The 19,976-nt window shown below is 43.0% G+C and overlaps 3 protein-coding genes and 1 long non-coding RNA gene across 18 annotated transcripts in view; 2 read left to right on the top strand and 2 right to left on the bottom strand.

Moving 5' to 3' along the window:
* Positions 1-3,972, bottom strand: part of LOC147146869 (uncharacterized) — a 13,549-nt gene extending 9,577 nt beyond the window's left edge. Inside the window, exon 1 of the long non-coding RNA XR_015086857.1 lies at positions 3,805-3,972. This is a non-coding gene — a long non-coding RNA (uncharacterized LOC147146869). The remainder of the gene's footprint in view (positions 1-3,804) is intronic.
* LOC147146868 (uncharacterized) overlaps positions 1-13,080 on the top strand; it is an 18,665-nt gene extending 5,585 nt beyond the window's left edge. The window contains exons 1-27 of one of the 6 annotated variants that reach the window (XM_086031124.1): positions 176-737; positions 827-933; positions 1,012-1,045; positions 1,130-1,255; positions 1,725-2,198; positions 2,312-2,389; positions 2,485-2,580; positions 3,152-3,200; positions 3,290-3,434; positions 3,519-3,611; positions 4,272-4,384; positions 4,453-4,567; positions 4,647-4,751; positions 4,857-4,970; positions 5,652-5,882; positions 5,954-6,016; positions 6,119-6,220; positions 6,292-6,474; positions 6,573-6,695; positions 6,995-7,227; positions 7,578-7,704; positions 7,787-7,870; positions 7,992-8,188; positions 9,312-9,338; positions 10,491-10,554; positions 10,629-10,796; positions 10,908-13,080. In XM_086031124.1, the coding sequence (XP_085887250.1) occupies positions 686-737; positions 827-933; positions 1,012-1,045; positions 1,130-1,255; positions 1,725-2,198; positions 2,312-2,389; positions 2,485-2,580; positions 3,152-3,200; positions 3,290-3,434; positions 3,519-3,611; positions 4,272-4,384; positions 4,453-4,567; positions 4,647-4,751; positions 4,857-4,970; positions 5,652-5,882; positions 5,954-6,016; positions 6,119-6,220; positions 6,292-6,474; positions 6,573-6,695; positions 6,995-7,227; positions 7,578-7,704; positions 7,787-7,870; positions 7,992-8,188; positions 9,312-9,338; positions 10,491-10,554; positions 10,629-10,796; positions 10,908-10,937 (3,333 nt within the window). In that variant the 5' untranslated portion in view covers positions 176-685 and the 3' untranslated portion in view covers positions 10,938-13,080. Of the gene's footprint in view, positions 1-175; positions 738-826; positions 934-1,011; positions 1,046-1,129; positions 1,256-1,724; positions 2,199-2,311; positions 2,390-2,484; positions 2,581-3,151; positions 3,201-3,289; positions 3,435-3,518; positions 3,612-4,271; positions 4,385-4,452; positions 4,568-4,646; positions 4,752-4,856; positions 4,971-5,651; positions 5,883-5,953; positions 6,017-6,118; positions 6,221-6,291; positions 6,475-6,563; positions 6,696-6,994; positions 7,228-7,577; positions 7,705-7,786; positions 7,871-7,991; positions 8,189-9,311; positions 9,339-10,490; positions 10,555-10,628; positions 10,797-10,907 lie in introns of those variants that run through there. The other 5 variants (XM_086031127.1, XM_086031123.1, XM_086031129.1 and 2 more) reach the window with 5 other exon arrangements.
* On the bottom strand, positions 11,452-15,627 carry ccdc117 (coiled-coil domain containing 117). Of its 9 annotated transcripts, none has more exons than XM_086031144.1 (6): positions 15,312-15,627; positions 14,437-14,556; positions 14,296-14,343; positions 13,951-14,211; positions 12,768-12,908; positions 11,452-12,663 (listed from the first exon to the last, which is right to left on the bottom strand). In XM_086031144.1, the coding sequence occupies exons 2-6, from the start codon at positions 14,529-14,531 to the stop codon at positions 12,438-12,440; spliced, it is 771 nt and encodes a 256-aa protein (XP_085887270.1). In that variant the 5' UTR covers positions 14,532-14,556; positions 15,312-15,627; the 3' UTR covers positions 11,452-12,437. The 9 variants fall into 9 exon arrangements, with proteins under 9 accessions (XP_085887270.1, XP_085887266.1, XP_085887268.1 ...); XM_086031140.1 differs by having other exon boundaries at positions 14,296-14,346; positions 15,312-15,623; XM_086031142.1 differs by having other exon boundaries at positions 14,296-14,346; positions 14,437-14,553; positions 15,312-15,623.
* tcn2 (transcobalamin II) lies at positions 15,346-19,976 on the top strand. 2 transcript variants are annotated; one of them, XM_086031132.1, is made up of 10 exons: positions 15,346-15,444; positions 15,752-15,819; positions 16,991-17,180; positions 17,283-17,452; positions 17,618-17,770; positions 17,950-18,152; positions 19,049-19,223; positions 19,324-19,504; positions 19,596-19,714; positions 19,802-19,976. In XM_086031132.1, the coding sequence occupies exons 2-10, from the start codon at positions 15,762-15,764 to the stop codon at positions 19,861-19,863; spliced, it is 1,311 nt and encodes a 436-aa protein (XP_085887258.1). In that variant the 5' UTR covers positions 15,346-15,444; positions 15,752-15,761; the 3' UTR covers positions 19,864-19,976. The 2 variants fall into 2 exon arrangements, with proteins under 2 accessions (XP_085887258.1, XP_085887259.1); XM_086031133.1 differs by lacking the exon at positions 15,346-15,444 and adding an exon at positions 15,486-15,510.

Raw genomic sequence — 19,976 nt, 5'->3', positions numbered from 1 at the left:
ATTTATTTTGCATTTACAGGTGCCCCAAAATGGGTTTTTTTTTGTTTTTTTTTCCCCAATTACTGTTTATTAACTGATGATTGTTGTTAATTTGGTATTGTTTAATGATTAAACAAAACCACAATTAAGCAATATCAAGCAAAGGATAACAACAACACAATAGGGAGAGATGTTGTACTCACTAATGTTTATGAAACTAAGCTAGTTCTTGGGTCCTGATAAGCGCTACTATGAGCAATAATGTACAGTATTATACGAAATGCAATTATTTGTAATATCCACACATATACAGTGTACATGCATGGTCAACTAGTTTGTGCTCTCGCAGGATAGCCTATTAGCTATCAATGCTCCTTTCTGGTGTTTGCTAGCTAAACTTTGAACAGGTCGGGCGCGGTTTCCGTGGCAACCAACAGACGCCCGCAGCCGCTGTAAAAACATCGCGCTTCTCCTCGAAGTAAGTTGAATAAGCCGATATTGCGCTCTCTCCGTTTAAATCACTTTATCGAGCTCTGGAAAGCGTGAAATCAAATCGAGTCTGCGTGCGGAGTGCCTGGGGGTGATTTGTAGCCGATAGCGAGTCTTGAAGCTACATTGCTTTGGTTTCCACGACAACCAAGCAACATTGCACATTGTCACCCGGCCGTCAGCTTTACTGGCATTACATTTGTATACCCGATACAATATGGACCAGATCAGCCATGACACAGCCGGGGACGAGAATGAATTTGACTCAGGTCTGCAATTCTAAAAGTAGCACATGCAGTCATCCATATGCGTGTATGCGGCCGCGTTGAAGACATGCTGTGATTTCTGTCGTCAAAAGACCAAGACAACATCAGCAGTGGGTTTGAACCAGGTCGACCGTCTCTCGTAGCGGACCCCTGTGACGTCCTGCTGGATGCCATTGATGCTCAACTGGGGAAGCTGCAAGTCTGTCATTTTCTCTTCTAAATCAAACTAAGTATTCAGTGAACCAATAAACCTGATTGAATAAATACATGCAAACAGGTCAAGCATCAGCAGCATGACTGCATCGATACAGGTAACACTCATCTCATGAAATGTTTCAATGTTATTTCTGCGTGATGGTTGATGTGGTTTTTTTTTTGTTTTTGTTTTTTTTCAGCACCATTTACGTTGAGTCAGTCTCTGAGCAAAGACACCGGTCTTGGCAGCACAGTGTCCCACACAAACGACACCCCCATGTCTTGTCCGGATCTACAAGTCACTCCAGCAGTGGAACAAACAGCGGGTAAGATGAGGCATCCAGGAGAAAAGGGGATTTAGGCCTACTGTGTTTCTTACAGCAAAGTTTTGCTTTTTCTACCCTGACTTTTTTTCTCGTGACTTGTCATTGTTCCTGCATACAATTTTTGTCAACTAGCGTAGTTATTCTTTCAAAGATGTTCCTATTGCAATTCAGTGATTACTTAAAAAGTAGACCAATATTCAAATGTTCATTTTGCATCATGGGAAGAGTTCTTTTAAATTGACATCTGTATCTGGATGAAACTATTTACTGGCAGGGGAGAAAATGTGAATCTATAGGTAGAGGTCTGCAATCTTTTAGCTCTCATATTATGTAAATAGCAATGAGCTTTGTATTATTCGCGTGAACCGCAATTAGCTGATCATTGAAATCAACAAATGCATTTCTTTCAGTGATCACCCAGTTGAACCGTAAACATCTAAAAATGTTGCTCATGTATGACTCTGTTCAGACAGCACAAGCTCCGTGGCTCCTGCAACACATGAGGCGGCCATGTGGCAATTGGACGTATGGACAAGCGGCGAAGTGCAGACGGAGTCTCACGAGGAACAGGTCCTGTGGAGACTCGAGAAACTTCTCGGAGACACCTGTACTCAAGGCACAATGTCAAGTGACCCTCATCCTCCTTCAGAAAGTATTTGCACCGAAGACTTTGCGAGGTGCTTTCGAGAGGAGATGGTTGAACTGGCATTCTCAGAGGGGGGCCTTAAAGAGCTCGACAAAGAGGAGGCGGCTGAAAGGACTTTGATGACTTCTTGCCTGAGTCACCAAAAGTGTCCAAATGTTATCAGAAGTGAAGCAACCACAAATGTGAAAAGTAGCAAAGACATAGCTAGCGTGGCCTTTTTCCAACAGGCGCCAGGGCCAAGTGAGGAGCCAAAAAGATGTCCTTCCGAAACATCTGGAGTTCACACTTCACAAGTTGGTGAGGAAAGCGGAGTCACAGACACAAAATATCAACAGGACGTCGGTCTCGTGACTCGTGTCGATTGAGTGACAGAGCCTTCATTTTTACCCTTTTTTTTTTTTCCCTTTCAGTCTTCTACAGCACAGAAGTTGAAAACGAACATCGAGACCCAAAGCACATTTCTACTCCGAAGGCCAGGTGCTTAGCAGGTACAATCATTCAAAATATGTTTATTACTGTGTGCCGCACACTGACCTAGTGGTTAGCAGATCTGTACTTTACAATGGCGTCCTTTGTGTCACAGGAGTACCTGTGCGGAATTTTGACGCTGTGTCCGTCGACAGCGACCTCGATTCCGTCAGTACACATCAAGTCAGGCAGCACCTCCGCAGACGGGCTGGTAAGAGTTGACAGAAAGCGTAGAGCAGATATTTCCAAAATAAGGCCCGGGGGCCAAATGCGGCCCGCGGTTCAATTCTATCCGGCCCGCAGCCTCTGTCATTAAATTAATCATGTCTGGGCCGTAGCCCACAAGCGTATGAAATACACTCTAAATGCAATTTCACATTTGCACACAAGAGGGCAGCGGCACTCAGTCCAACTCCATAACTTTGTGCGACCCTTTCCGGACCGTTTCTAAAATGGCGACAATGAATACAAAAATGGTAGGTTGACAGCGAGGGCCGACAATTTAAAGCGGAAGGCAACGCAAACATTTTTTTTTTTTTCATGAATATGTTTTATGCAAGCCCACTAGTTGCAACAGGGCATTCTGATAAATATTGCATTTGTGGAATAAGTGTTAATCCACTCGTTTTTTGCCATCTCCGGGGGCGGCCATTTTGTCACTTCTGTCGACTGAAAATGACATCGCGACTGCTCACAACGACCAATCACAACTCAGATTCTTGCTAACATTTCACAGTGATTAACCATGGCATGGTTGATGACAAATATTCTTTGACCCACAGGAACTTTCCAAAACAAAAGCCCTTTCCTTAAAGCACAGCAAACGTGCAGGTAAAATGAAGGGGCGTGCGCAGCAAAGTCCACCCTGCATATTTGCCTCTGGGATGTTTTTACGTGTCCAATTTCTTTTTCATTGTTAGGACTAAGTCTTCGGAGGACGATGACAAGGACACTGACGACGAATCGAATGGACACTGGGGCAGGCGCTGGCAGCTTGAGAAAGCGTCGGAGAAGATGCACTCAGCTTGGGAGACGATGAGCGAGCGCCTCTCCTCGCTCAGACAAGTACGTTTCTGCCAAATGCCGTGCACGCGCTTTGCTCAGCGGCGTGTGAATGAAACAAACCCTCCTCGTATATGTCCGATTTAGAGATGCGAGAAAGAGGAGGAGACGCTACGCATGAAAAAGTCTCACTTAACCGAGGTTGAGCTCTCCCTTTCTGAGCTGCAACTGAGAAGAAAGGTAACGCGGAAAAGATTCATTGTGCCATTTATCAGAAAAAATGAAAGTGTGTTATACTTAAAGGTCAGGGTGCAAACATTTTACAGAGTCTGTCAAAATTTATATTCTCATTGTTAATAGGTTTTATTATACATACAAGTCACTTCCTGAAAGTTGTCAACCACAGATCGATTAGAAAATAGGTTTTACTTACTCATTCCGAGTGTTTCCGAACCTCATGGAAGCGCGTGAATCTAGCCACCGGAAGTGACGTAATATAGCTAAACCGCTCGCTACACCGGCATAGACTGTACAATTTCCATGCGCTACACAACACAGCACATTGAATGGCGACCGATGTTTTGGAATGAGAGGATTTTGAAACACACGAGCCAACAGAAGGGGGCGTTATCAGACCGTTCATGATTAGTAGGCACTGAATCCTCCGGCTACTGTGACGTCACAACTCCGGAAAAAGCCAAAGATGAGGGGGCGCGAGATTCAAGCGGCAGACGACACATTCTGAATTGTATTTAGTGATTAAACTGCTGTCTACCAACGACCTAATCACATTTTAATGACAGTTATGCATTGTAAAGGGGGTTCTAGAGGGCTACAGAAAAGTTTTCAATGTTTGCACCCTGACCTTTAAAGTATATTACCCCCACCCCCCTCCCCCAGCATGCCTTTCATGATCTGGAGCGACTCAGTGCAGAGACTGGGCACCTTGAGACAGAGAAGAGGCAATTTGAGGTCCTGCTGAAGGATTGTAAGGCAGAGATAGACTCATTAAGGTATGAATTTTTGAAAAATTGCCGGCATGATGCAGTCGACACAAAGAGTTGCGTAACGTGTTGTACAGTTGCCAGCTGCAGAACCTTCGGAGGCAAAAAGAGTCCTGCCTGGGTGAAGTCAGACATTTGCAAGAAGAACTAAAGAAGAACGAGCAACTCAAGCAGCTGTCCTGCGTGGAGAAGGTCGTGGTAACAGTTGTTCAGCAATGTCGGCTATTTTCTTGACACGCTTCACGTATGAGTTTAATCGCTTCACAAACAGACCAGCAGAGCCATGTCGGAGCTGGAGAGACAGTTGGCTGGCGCCAAAGCGGAACTTTTCTCTGAGCAACGACGGGCAAGGGAGAAGCAGGACTCCATGCAACAAGTACAATATGACTACAATAAATGAATATGAGGATATCGCAACAAATAGAGAGACATCAAATATTCCAAGTGTGTACTTTTGTGTTGATATTATTATGTTGAACAGATGCTAGAGGAAACTTGTGAGGAACTCCTGAGGGCCTCCGAGGCAGAGACTTCACTGAGGAGCAGATGTACTTGTCTAGAGGAGACACAGAAGCAGAAAAAGATGGAGACAGAGGTGATTATTGACATTCGACCCATTATCCCAACTCCTTTGGAACCGTGCTTCTACTTCCACTAGGGATAGCCGATTATTATCGGCCGGGCTGATTATCGGCGCCGATATTCTGCGTTTTGACGAATATCGGTATCGGCCTTTTTTAAAAATCTGATGGCCGATGATAAATCAATTTAAAATTGCCTGGAAATCAAAACAAAAATATGTGAAAGTTTAACATTTCTGTCATTTTGAAATTTTGGAGGACTTAATTTGCTGTAGAAACTTATATGGAGCTATTGTTTCCGTTTTCAATTACCTCTTTAAGACATGCTGACAACACTGAGTGCTCTGGGATCTTTTGTTAGAGTTTTATAACAAAGACGTATGTACAGTAATTATAATAATAATGATAATAATACAAAAAAAACATTATGCAAATCTGAAGAATTGTTCAATAAACATATGCTTGAGGATGTTACGTTAATTGTTTTATTTATTTTTTGTTAGATTTTGATGCCAATATTTTCCTTTTTACTGAAAATGAGCATCGGCTCCAAATATCATTTAGCGGCCTCCTTGACGACTAATAATCGGTATCGGTATCAACCCTGAAAAAAAAACATATCGGTCTCTCTCTAATTTCCAGTCCGGCAAATTTGTTCAATCCTTTTACAGGAGCACTGTTTTTATTTCACTTAGGCTCTAGAGAGTCAAGTACGGGAGCTACAGGGCAACCTCGGCGCATGCACAGTCAGGGTGGACACGCTGGAGAAAATGTTGGGCCAGAAGGAGAAACAACTGGAAGAGCTACACGAGCAGCGCGGAGGATTGCAAACAGAAAGAGACGCACTCAAGGGGGAGCTTGACTTGCTGAAAAGCCAACAGCACAGTGCTCTTCAAGAAGTCAGAGAACGCGCCCACACAAACATGGTTGGCATTTAGAATTGCAACAGTAGCCGTTGTCCATAACATTCCAAAAAAGTATTCATGAAATATTTCAGGAGGCAGCGCTGAAGCAACAGAGGAAAGATTTAGTCTCGGTTCACGAGCAGCAAATGGAAAAAGTGAGAAATCGGCTTCAAAGTAGCTCGGTGAAGATGTCATAATTAAGCTATAACGCGGCGAAGGTGCATGAAATAAATATGTGATTGCTCAAATATTGGCAGCTAAAGAACGATGAAGCAAAGGCACTGAAGAATTCACTGGAGCGCCAGAAGGAGGAGTCAAGGAAACGTGAAGAAGAGCTGCAGGCGCAAACTTTACAGAAGGTACTTACTGGAACAAACTCTTCATGGCTGGCGACATGACGTGAACATTACGTGTGCTCGCCTTCAACCAGGTGCACAACGCCATAGATGAGCAGAGGAGGAAGTGGGAGGCGGACACGCTTGCAGCTGTACACTTGCACTGCGGTTTACTGGAAGAGCAGAACAGGAGGAGCCTGGAAACGGCGACGAGTGAGATGCATCGTGAGAAGAGCAACGCGCTCGCGCTTCGGCGTCAAGTGGCGCAGCTGCAAAGCGTACGTTTCAACTATTCGGCTTGGGACGCGGCCGGATAGACGCATTCCCAATGCCATCAGCTCTTCCTATCATTTCTCACTTTTATAAGCGAGTGCAGGAGCTGGAGGCTGAGCGCTGCGTGCAGCAGCGCGAGCAGGAGTCGCTGCTCTCGGTCATTTGCAGGTCACTCAAGCAGGAGCAGCAGGACGAGCTGGACAAGTTGCAGAAACACATGCTGCAGGTACAACGTGAGCTCTGAGAAGACACTCTGAAAAGTGCTAGCTAGCTCAACAAGTAACACAAATTGGGCGATATAGCTAACCAAGCGCTGGATCCAAAAAAGGACCAAAGCCAATGCCGGGTTGTTTATACCCAAGGCGTTGGGTCAAGATTTTGAAACCAACACGGGGTAAAAAGTAAACTAGTACCCATATTGACGTTAGGAAAACAACCCGTCATTTCAAACATTTGCGTGTGTGCAAACAGCAGAAACGTTAATGTTAAATGTTAATGATAATTAATGTCAATGCTCTTTGTTAGGAAAGTGAGAAGACGGTGCTGCAGCTTGAGCAGGCTGTGCGGCAGGCGCAGGGAGAAACGGAGAGGATCGGCAGGATGCTTGAAGAGCAGCACATCAGCTACAATGAAGCCAAAGCTGCGCAGGAGCAGCAGCTCGGGGTCTGGGCTCACGAGCTGCTGGCCGAGTGGAAGTTTCTACACCTCTTGATAGAGAAGAACGGAGGCCAGCAAAATACCGTGCAGCTCCCTCCCAGGTCGAATTTCCCTCTCGGGCGGTGGTTCGAAACATTTGGCACCCTCAGACGTGCACTGTCCTATTATCGCATAGATGCACAACACCTTGATAGAAAAACAATAAAGCACATTTATTGTAAAATGGCAACTGAACCTTTTTATGCTGCATGACGACGTATTCTTACGCCACTTGTACGAGCTAGTTCGCTGCACAGTTTGTTTGTTTTTTTACCCCAAAACGTCATGTCACTGCCGGAGTAAACCAAAGACTGCTTGTCACCGACCCTCAACCCACTTTTTCCCCTCACCCAACAGTTGGAAATGACTTATTTAGTAGACACATTGCTGACATATGCTTTGCAAATTACAGCACTACCATAGATGAGGCTCTTACGCAACTGAAAGCCCAACAGGACCCGTTGAAACATCTGATTGAGTATCTGCAACAACAGTTAGATGCTCAAAGGCAAGCGAGTGAACAGCTGCTCCAAGACAAGGTCAGGTTTGCTTGAGTGAATCGTAATAATCCACATGCAGCCAAGTTGATGGACACTTAAGTTCATACGGGTTTGCTTCCAGGAGCGGGAGTTGACGATTCATAAGGAACAGATGCGGACGGAGCGAAACCAAGCCTTGGATTCTCTGAAGGAGCGCCTTATTCAGGTACAACACTTCCTTCCACATACAATTTGTGCGTGCGTGTGTGTTTTTGTCAAGAAACTGGTACCGGTTGTACCCAAAATGGATTGCTGGATCGTTCAAATGTCCAATTTCATTGAGCCAGGATCACATTGAGGAGCTCAGTAGTTTGAAATGGTCTCACGTGAGTGACGGAGGTCTGGAGGCCTCACTTCGCAAGCAGCTGGAGGCCAAAGACACGGAGCTGAGGCAAGTTCAGAGGAACATGGCTCAGTGGAAGGAACAGACCACCGCTCGACTGGCCTGCAAGTTTGAGGAAGAGTTGACAGCTGAACTGGAAAGGTGACATGCATATCAGGGCAAAATGTCTCTGTCAAAGCGCAGCAATTTTGGGTTTTGAACACTCGGAAGACTGCTTAATTCAGCTCAATGGCGCTGTCACTAATCAGAGCAGAACAAGAACTGTTTAAGATGCGCGACTTTTACAGTGGTGTAAAACTAGAATGCTTTAAACTTGAAAAGGTGCTAACAGTAGATGGAGCAAGTTTACTTTGGTCAAGTGTAAATATTGGAATTATTTAAAATCAGTTTAAAGTGGAAGTCAACACAAACATATTTTTTTCAAGAATATGTTCTATGCAAGACCACTAGTTGAAACAAGGCATTCTGATAAATGTTGCGTTTGTGGAATAAGTGTTAATCCACTCATTTTTAGCCATCTCTGGGAGCAGCCATTTTGTCTTCTGTCGACTGAAAATGACATCACAACTGCTCACAACGACCAATCACGGCTCAGATTCAGGAAACAGGTCAGCCGTGATTGGTTGTTGTGAGCAGTTGTATGTCATTTTCAGTCGACAGAAGATAAAATGGCCGCCCCCAGAGAAGGCTAAAAACGAGTGCATTTTGCTGCTTAATTTATATTCCACAAACGCAAAATTAATCGAATACCCTGTTTCAACTAGTGGGCCTGCTGGGAACATATTGTTGGAAAAAAAATATGTTTGGGTTGACTTCCGCTTTAATCTTCATTGACACATATTTTAGCCCATATTTAAAAAAAAAAAAAAAATACCCTGGAAATACTCGATTTCAGAAGTTCAATTCCTGTATAGGCTTCTTGATTGCTACATAGAGAGAGATATTTCATGAAAATCCCAAATTCACCACCTCAACAAATGTAGAATATTACATAAACAATTTTTAAAAATGGAAATGTAGGAATTGGCCTTCTGAAAAGTATTTTCCTGTGTTTAATAAATCTGTATCATGTAAGTTTCACTTTCAATCGAACTGCAGAAATAAATGAACTTTGTGTTCAAATTTATTGCAATGCAACTACAGTTACGACATATTCGATGCATGGTGAATTGCTCCTCCGAAATGGAAACCTTTCCTTACGGGCTCTGACTGATTGTGTTTTTAAGAGATTTAAATTGTGCCATTCATGTTTGCCACCCCACAGGTGCAGAACGAAGTTATTAAGGGGCAGGTAAATGCAGAAACCTGTTGAAGAATAGTTTGCTATTAATACTGGTCTTAACCAGCGTGATATCACCTCCATCAGTTGATTAGCCCATTGATGTAACATATCGTCGCTGTCGGGCGGAATTCTCGTAGTGACAAAATGACAACTTCACAGGAAGTTAAAAAAAAAAAAAAAAGCCAGATTGTTTGAGTTCCCAGGCAACGCTTCGTTCAAGTTGTATTGTACCTCATATTACAATTGCACACTCGCGTCCACATAATACTACCTAAAAAAATACATTAAATCGCCAATTTTACGCTTTATCGATTAAAAGAGTACAAAAACCAAGCCGGGGGCAGCGTGTTAAGCCCCAATACAGTACGTCATCTTTGTATATCGTCGCTGTCCTGTGAAAAACACTTACCGGTATATCCATTTTTTCCATTTTCTTGTTTTTACGTGAATGGTGTTTCGCATCGCATTAACGTGAAATTGATTTTTTTTTCCAAAATTGGACATAAGTGTTTTTCACAGGACAGCGACGATATGTATGTAAAAATTGGATTAATTGGATTGCCTGATTACTATCTTACTATCATCTTCATTTAGGCTACAACCCTTTCACAAAACGCCTTCTTAAAGTTTTGAATCCATGAGTGATGTAATAATTAAAATAATGAGTGAACTAACTAACTATTAAGTGGATCTTAAAATGAACCTCCGTCACCCACAATCGAGGGTCCTTCTGTAACGTGACGACACATCACATCGATCCATATTAAACAAACAAGCCAACTTCCAGAGAACCTTGATTGTATTTTCACTCATCAATATTCAAAAAAAAAACATCAAGATGGTAAATAAAGGCTGCCATTGCGCTACATGGCTAATTCCGCAGACGAAGGAAACAGACGTCGTATCGCCGTACCCCTGCAACACTCAAACATAAATTGCGTTCAAGAGCGGCTGTGAACCTGTGTTTTAATTTGTGTATTGGCTATTTTCACTGCTTTAAATTGGAAACAACTCAGACAGCGACGATATGCAGTGCAGTATGTTGTAGGCCACTGTATGTTAGCTAACACCTTCACGCTTCAGTAATGCAAGCGCTCACTCTCCAAATTTGTGATTGTGCTTTTTTTTTTTTTTTTTTTTTTTTTTTTTTTTTTTTTTTAGAAAGACATCAATGAACGAAGAGGAAAAGGTTAGAGTGGAGTGTCGGCGAAAGTTTAGTGCAAAGGTATTATTCCTCAGCTTGAGGAAATTTCAAGCACGAATACGGTGTCCAGAAATATTTCCTTTTGTTCCCATCAGCATCACGATGCTCACCATTGCGACTGTTCGACCTACATTTACGCTGCCGCCCCCCAGAGCCCCTCAGACGTGGCCTCATTGAAACTTGTGCATTACTTGCAGAGCAGAGTCAAGCAGCTCCGTGTAGAGAACCAGACTTGGATGCCAACGGGACCGAAGCTTCCTACAGTGAGTGTGTTCTTCTTTCGGCATGGTTGCTGTTCTTTAAAGTCGCACATCCGCTTTTAGTAAGGCAACATGTTTGTGGGTTCATTCTGCTCAATTCTGTTTGTTTTATAGCTCAACCATCAAGAAAGTTGGAAAGCTTGAGTCCCTCATCCATCGGACTAACCACAAGTTGACTTGAAACGTCACATGCGTATTGTACCAGTATTACTCTTTTTTTTTTTTTTAGGTTTTTAATATATCCGTTTATGCTATGTATTTTTGCATCCCGATACAACGCTGAATCATTTACTGTTGCTTGTACTTAAGATAGCAGGTCACAGTGACAAATGACACGAGCAACGGTTTAGTCATCTTTTGAACTTTCCTCTGTGTCAAGGTTTTATGGCTCAACGTTCCAGAGGTTTACAGATTTAACACCAAAAAAAAATCTCATAAAGCTCTTCTTTGTGGGAATCCCTTATATGCTCGTAAATGTTACATAACGTTAAATTGTACGTGTGAAGGCCAAACGGTGCATAGACGCAATATGTAACTTACATTCAACCTTCATAATAAACATTTCATCACCCTTATCAACGAGTTTAATACCGGGCGGAAATCGGGAGCGGCGTCAGTGTGAAAGGGTGGTTGGATTTGCATACATACACTTTTGGAAAAGGATGAAGCACACTTTTATTAGAAAACAAATACAAAGTAAACATGTCGCAATTGGAATACTGCGCAAGCATGCAAGGAAAACGCTAATCAAATTCAAGGGAAATTTCCAGGATTTTATAAACACTTCAAAGCTCACATAGCATACTTGCTAAGCAATATAGAAATATTCTCCTTCAATCGCAACAAATACAGCTTTTATACAAAGTCATGCATGTTGGCATTTATGAACACTGAGGAATCATGTTCCTATTCGTGGTGGCAGAAGGGTACAAAATCGGGGGGTGAGGGGCTCGCTGTTTACTGGTAACATCTCCAAACAGTGTAATGTTTACCAGGCTTTGGCAAATGCTTAGAAGTGCTGAGATATAACTTATTCGTCTACCCTGACAGGCATATGAAATGCAAATAGGCACAGCTGGGCGTGGTCTATCCGTCTATAACTTCTGGCCGCTATTTCCGTATGTCCATCCCTCGTCCGCGACAGCTAATCTGCGTCGAGAATATAATTTTCACGTCACACGCAAGCGCCGCGCAAGCAGACACGCCGCCAAATAAAGAAAAAAAAAATCAAATAAAAACAATACACACGCACAGCGTGGTGATTGGTGAAATCAAAACAAAATAGGACACATCTGTGGGACCGAAACGTACACAACACAGTTTTATTAATTTTTTCTTTGTTTGGCCGCGTGTCAGGAGTGGGGCACCTGCGTGTGATGCGGTACCGCCAAAGTCCGTTCTCGACGCCGTTTGGCTGACTCGGACCGACCCCGCCTCTGAAATATAGACGGGAACTCATAGATGGACTAAAGCATAGACGAATGCCCAGCTCTGCTAATAAATCATAATGATAGTTGTCTGAGATTGAATTCGAGCAGCCAAATAGGACCGAAGCATTGGATGATCCCAACAATTTTTAAGTGATCAAGTTAGCCTCAAGCATGACAACTTAGTCCACAGACGTCCGAGCAGTCTTCCGGCTTCTTACATTTCCATGTCCTCCTCTCCACAGCTTTCTGCGACAGGAAAGCTACGGAGAGGACAGAGTGTGTCGGCATGTGCGCTGTGCGGGGTGGGCGACGGACATGGAGTGGGGGGCTGTCGCAAAACACTCTGTTCTTTCCTCTGTTTGTGTAAGGGGCCTTTTAGTCTGCGACAGAAGGGGTCTTCGGGTGGCCGCCACAACACCAACTCCATGCAGGAATGGCTCCTAAACATACGGACGAGCAGGAGTCAGTGGCACGTTGAAATGCGCGCAGAGCGCGTCTTCATTTTGTATCTTATTCAACAGTCTGAAAGCAGAAGAGAACATACACAGATTGGGCTACTGTGTGCGGGAGAATGTCGCTAATGCCTCGCTGCAGGCCTTCCTTCAAACTGTCCGAGATGACCAACACCGGCCTTCGTTGGACTGGCTCCACATCGAGATCCTCGTCATCGTCCTCCAGCGTTATTCTAGTCAATGGTAGAGCAGTCTTAAAGAGGAAGTCAACGCAAACATTTCTTTATTTTTTTTCAAGAATATGTTCCCAGCAGGCCCACTAGTTGAAACGCGGCATTCGGATTAAGTTTGCGTTTGTTGAATATAAAAGCCGAAGTCAACCCAAACATATTTTTTCAAGAATATGTTCGAAGCAAGCCCCTAGTTGAAACACGGCATTCTGATTAATTTGCGTTTGTGGAATATATGTTAAGCAGCAAAATGCACTCGTTTTTAGCCATCTCTGGGAGCAGCCATTTTGTCTTCTGTTGACTGAAAATGACATCGCGGCTGCTCACAACGACCAATCACGGCTCAGATTCAGAAAACAGGTCAACCGTAATCGGTCGTTGTGAGCAGTTGTGATGTCATTTTCAGTCGACAGAAGACAAAATGGCCGCCCCCAGAGATGGCTAAAAACGAGTGCATTTTGCTGCTTAACTTATATTCCACAAAAGCAAAATTAATTTATAATGCCATGTTTCAACTAGTGGGCCTGCTGCGAACATATTTTTGAAAAAAATATGTTTGGGTTGACTCCCGCTTCAAGCACCAAAATGCACTCATTCTTAGCCATCTCTGGGGGCGGCCATTTTGTCTTCTGTCGACTGAAAATGACATCACAACTGCTCACAAACACCAATCACGGCTCAAATTCAGAAAAGAGGTCAGCCGCAACCACCTAAATGAATTTTCATGCACCTTAGACCCGATAATATTGATTACGACGAGTGAAGATTTTTGTCGCTCACAAATACTAGAAATGGGAAAACCTGACAGTGGAGTACCAACGTTTGCCAAGGGAAAAGCAACGATAGTGATTAAAGACAAGTCGGTACGAAGCACTGGAGCACATTATTAACAATCAAAGGGAATAATTGATTCCAAATCTGACCAAATGAGAGGTTGTAACAGTATTGCATAACTGACTGGGTCCTATTGCTTGAAATTGAAGAATACCCCGTCCGAAAATTTGAATGCATTTTCAATATGCCGTTTCCCCGACATGTTGCATACCTGTTTTCAATCTCCCGAAGTCTCCTCTGAGCTGCCTCGATCTCCATGCGGGAGCTCTCTGTCTCAGGTCGGGACGGGGAAGAGGAGGACAGCAGAGGAGTCAGGTTGTGAGGGGCTGGGCAGGGCTGGGGTGGAGCATGGCTGCTTTGGGCACAATTAGGAGGACAATTGTTCGGAGGAGGCCAGTCAGGATTCGCGGTGATGTGTGAAATGTCCAACTCGGTTTCCGCTGTTAATCTCCTCCTTTTAGCAAGACATCCTCTGAGAAAATAGGAAAAGGTATTGGGGGGGGAAAAAATCTGACAAGCTTCCACTGTATGATAACCAAGGTTGTCTTATACATACTCATCATCGACTCTCCTCCTGTGCTTCCTGAGGCACCTTGTCTCCCAACTGCTGTGACAGGAGGACAAATGTTGCACAAATGGTCACGCTGGCAGCAAACTGTTGGGAAAAATGTATGCACATAATGAAATAAATCCCTACCTGTTTGACAGCGTTGCTCTCTGTAGATGGCCAGATGTACTTGGAGTTCCAAGATCTAATTCGGGTAGGCTTGTGGGCCCCGAGAACGTGTACATGCTTGGTCGAAAACCCAGCTGGCTGCTGGACGGCGCCAAGTGATGCATGATGGGCCAGTATGCGAAATTATCATTTAAAAAAACATATTGTTGGTGAAATGTGGAAAGATAACTACAACAGTTTTATGAGCACTTAAAGGTAATTCATGCAATTTGAATGTTGGCAAACAAGTCAGATCTGTCCACAGCGGGCCAACTCTCTGGATATTAACTACGGATTTAAACAATACCTCTGAGATTATCTGTACAAATAGCTGTAGCTACAGTGAAAACATGACACGAACCATAGCATCACCCAGCTAAATTGGAACTTTGTGGTGGCTAAAATAAGACCTTTGGTGAACGACCAGGTGCAAACAACTGCCCTGCCCCTTTTCGCAATGTTGTTTTGTTTTCTTATTTTGCTAGCTTAGGTCCATTCCGTTCAACACCACATTAAGATAATATAAAACACTAAACGTGCGCAACCTTACTAACCAAGTAAAGTGACCCGATTTGCAAGCAGCGTCCAATGTTTGGTGACTTTGGTCCCCGCAGCGAGCAGAAAACTCATTTGATAGTTGGACATAGCACCAGCCAGACGCGCCGGAAGAGTGGACAGGCTTCTGGAAAGCGCGCAAGGAACTATGGGAGTTGTAGTTGTCCACGAATCGACAGTGGCAGGAAGAAATGTCGTTCGTCAAAATGTTGACGCTTGAAAGTTGATCGTTGTTACCCCTCTGACTTTAACACCAACACCATGCATGAGACACCAACACCGTGCATGAGACAATACATAACCTTAGTGAATGTTGTTGCGGTTGTCGAGCTGCTTCTCGGTCGTCGCAAATAGCAGGTCACGTGACACCGCGGACCTTTTATCAGCTCAGCTCCCAAACTTGTCTCTCCTACTCTGGACTGACACCCTCAGGAGGTAACACACGACTCGACATTGTCAAACGCTTACAAACGTTTGACAAAAATAACCTTCTGATTACAGGTCAATTTAATATGACGTCACCAAGAGCGTGTTTGCATGTAAAATAGTGGAGATGTAATGCCGTTTGATTGTCAATTGAACGCGTACCGTTTTCTCCTCTCTCAAACATGCACAAACGTTGGATGAACACTTCAGGACAGTGTGCTGTTTATTCGGCCTGGACCTTGTGTTATTTGTTCGAACACTTAATGTGATTGGTGGTAATTTTTTTCAAATGTTCTGTATTTTTTTCTTAATGTAGGTAAGCCAAGATGTATCGTTTAGTCATCGTTTTCGGGCTGCTGGCGTTGGCCTCCAGTTTACCTTGTGGTAAGTGTTATGTACACTATAGTTCTTAAGTGACTCCTTGATTATTTATTTATTTATTTATTTATTTATGTATTCATTAAGCGCATTAACAATTTCTATTACAATTTTATTAAATTTGGCCTCCATGAATTTTAGCTCGATCAAAACTTGACAGTTGGTTAGAAGTGGGTGAACTCTGGGAAGAATCCAGGTTAAAAACAAACGAGACTCACTGTTCTGGACGTTCCCATATTTTGCAATTGCCTTGTGAGTGTTTCCCAATCTGTATTGAGTAAAGGCACATTTTACAGTTACTCACCACCAAATGTAAAAAAACAAACAAAAAAAAAAACACTACTAGTCAAAAAGTATTGACAGTTTCTCATTCAATAGTACTAGAATTTAGTCTATCCAAACATTTCATTGTACTTGGTGTTAAATGAGGGCCTGATTACTTTGCTATAAAGGTGATACACTTGCTGGAATTTAAGAAAGACACACACACACACACAGATCTTCAATGACTTTTGGGCCAGTTAAGTTAAATTGGTTACAAGTCCTGTGATACACTTGCACCTCTGAATCACTGTTTTCCACCAGCTAGCCACAAAATGGTCACTTGCACAATCTGAGTTCCATCCAGAAGCTGTATCAAATATGTTGTCCTTAAAGGAAGACAACCATGTTCAGTTTTGATATTTTTATAGAGCTATTTATTATTGTGGCTGTAGTTTACACTAGTGTAAAATTTTGTCCAGGTGTCTAAAATTCTGGTTACCTAATTTAGCTATGACGCAATCAATATTAGACGCAGCTGTCACTGTGATGGAGTGCAGTTCTACACCAAACATCAGTGTCAATTAAAACCAAGCATCCTGTAAAAGTCAGAATTGTTGATGCAGCGTTTTTATTGGATCTCATTGTGTTGTAGTCATTGTTTTTGTTTGCCCTTTCAAAAGTTGAGACGGTGAGCAATCACTTGTAGTTGCAATGAACATACTGAAGATTAAATATGTATATTCTATTGCATAAGACCAAATCCACGTGCCTTAGTTACATCCTGATTGTTATTGCTGAGATAGCCGCTTTTTTTTTTCTTTTTCTTTTGACTATGCCACACTTTGAGCTTTCATGTTAATGTCAGCAAGCTGCAGATTCTGAACACTGTGACATTTTCTCTGTCTTAACCCAGATACTTCTGCACCCAACCATGAGCTGCTGCTTACACTCAATAAAGATCTTCTGCGCTCTCTGGACGAACGGGAAGGACTTCCTAATCCCAGTGTCCACTTGGCATTACGGCTATCAAAATTCCACAACCTTTTAAAGGAGGCGCAGCACTTAAATAGGCTGACAAATCATTTACACAATGACATTCAAAGGTAATTTGTCAGAATTGGCACTTTTTCAGTTGATGTCCAATGTGACCACAGGATCTAAATGTCTTCCTAATCTTGCCATGTCGTGACCTCCGTGTACCTTAGCCTCCTCTCTGGCAACCAACCTGTGGTTGGCCGCTTGGCATTGTACACTCTGGCCTTGAAGTCATCTTGCTTTGACCTCAACACAGTCACCTTCACTGTTGGCGACAAGAGTGAGACTCTGCTGACGCACCTCAAGAAACAGATGGAACAAGAGAAAGAATACATTACCTGTATGTTATTACCACTTTTTTTTTGTTGTTTTACAAACGCTATTTTGACTGGCAAGCTCTGTCTATACAATAGCCTTTCATTACCGTTGCCAGAGTGTAGGTCTTCAATTTTTTTTAATTGCAGTAGTTAAAGACATTTTTTTTTTTGTCATCTCCCCTCTGCAGTCAGTCAACGCCCTTTGACCAACTATTACCAGTACTCATTGGGTGTGCTCGCTTCATGCGTGAGCGGCGCCAGGGTCAACAACCACGTCGTCAACAAACTCATCAAGGCAGTCGAACATGAGTACTTCACTCATGGAGACGGTGTAAGCATTGGTGGGTAAACCTTTTTGGAATGCGTGCTGTCCTACTTCATTCGTGCTTGTTCTAGGTATCATGGAAAGTTGTGATTCAAAAATATTTCAGTTAAATAAAGACCAAAGTCCATACAAAAAAGTGCCATTAGCCATACTTCTGATAAATCCAGCAAGGACTCTCCTGCTTCTGTTTTACAGATACGTATGCCATGGCTGCAATGGCCCTCCAGTGTGTGAAGAATTTTGAGAATTCTTTTTGCAGTGGGGGGAAATCCGGTTGCAATCTACACAATGCTGCCGAGCTTGACACGGCCCTGACCAAGATCAAGCAGAAGCTCTTGACATCGCAAAGGGCCGACGGTCATATTGGCAATGAGTTCAGCACTGGCCTCGCTGTACAAGTAAGAACCATTTTTATAGTGGAGCGCTAAAAGTCGGGTAGCACAGTGCTAAATAGCGGTGTTTTTCAAACTTTTTTGAGTCAAGAGACATTTATTTCATTGAAAAAATCCCGCGGCACACCACCAGCTGAAATAGTGGAAAAAAAAAAAAAAAAGCTTATTTTAACAATGTAAGTGTTATATTGTTTATATACGCATTTTTTAACATTGAAGAATGACGTTATATTATAACGTCTTGAATAGGATTGAAATAAACACAAAGAAAAAAATATTTTGTTATGTTTTATATTGATACTTACTCAGTGTGAAACATGGGCCTGTTTGGATAAACATGCGTCACTAATTCCCTTGTCTCTAAACAAAGACAATTAGCTACCTGCTGCTGCCACCTGCTGGTTTGGAAGAGTACTACAATATAGTAAAGACATAATTACGCTGCTAGGAGCTAAGACCGCACAGGCACCCAAATTAGATAATTTCCCAGTGTGCCGCTGCACGGAGTTTGAAAAACACTGCTATATAGCATAACACATTTCTGAAGTTTGAGGTTTTGGTGCGGACTTTGCATGTTCTCCACATGCTTGCGTGGGTGTTGTCCACATTCCAAAATAGGCATGTTAGGTTCATTGAAGGCTCTCAATTGTCCAGAGGTGTGAAAGCCTGTAGTTTGTCCGTATGCACTCTGTTACTGACTGGTGACCGGACCAGGGTATAAAATACCCTACCTCTTGCCCAAAGTCAGTGGGGATAGGCCCTAGCTCACCCATGATACTAATGAGGACAAGTGCTATAAAAAAGTAGATACCACTTAACCAGATTGTATTAATTCCTTGGAGTTGCTGTTGTTCCCTGTTTTATGTTCCAAGCCCAAATAAATCATCTTGAATGTTGCTCAGGCTTTACTGGCAATGGGCAGCCCGGTGTCGGAGTGTCACGCTTCAATGGAGGCCATGAGGAGGGATGCCAAAGGCAACAAATACCACAACCCCATGGCCATATCTCAGGTCCTGCCAGCACTGCAGCTGAAATCCTACTTGACTGTTCAAAACAAGAACTGCCTCAATGAAGACAGTATGTGCCGTGTCGTTCTTTAAATCTGAGGTCTGGTTATATTTGTATGTGATGTTTAAGCTGGTGTCTGCACGGTGACTTTTTTTGTCTCTACGTACAGACACACTGGATCTTGAGCCCACTGACCCTGTGGTCGTGTTGCCCAGTAAGACCAATGTAGCGGTGATGGTGGAAGTGGTGACATCAAGTGGGAAATCTCCTGTGTATCCAGTAGATGTGCCCAAGGGAAGCTCTCTGTTTGAAGCCCTTCAGATCCTCAAGGAAAAAAATGTTGGCTTCACGTGAGTCAATTTCATTCTGTGTGATTTTTTTATATTTATTTTAGATTTTTTTTTTTTTTAACAGTGCGTTCTTGAAATAATGTTAAATTAGGTTTGAGACTGAGTCAAGCCTGTGGGGACCTTTCTTAAGTGTGGTGAATGGAGAGCGGGCCAGACAGAGCGACCGCAGATACTGGCACCTCTCTTCTGATGGCACGCCTCTCACTGAAGGTGAAAAAATGCACACACTGTACATCGTCATGCAAAAACAAATGAAGTCTATTCTTAATACAATCCTACGCTGTTTCTGTGTTTCAGGTATCAGTGATTTCAAATTGAACATGGATCAAAAGATCACCCTCAAAAACACAAGCTATTAATAGTGCCATCAATCAGGAGTGATCCAGTGGTGATCGGTTTGGAACCAAACGACTTTGATTTCTTCCCTTTCTAAATATGTAAATTGCATAAGTGAATAAATGTTTCTAATGGA

This window comes from Filicampus tigris, chromosome 5 (genome assembly GCF_054856515.1).
Source record: "Filicampus tigris isolate MCC_2025a chromosome 5, RoL_Ftig_1.0, whole genome shotgun sequence".
NCBI lineage: Eukaryota > Metazoa > Chordata > Actinopteri > Syngnathiformes > Syngnathidae > Filicampus > Filicampus tigris.
The sequence above is the reverse complement of the archived record's forward strand: the minus strand, read 5'-3'. Positions and strand labels throughout refer to the sequence as shown.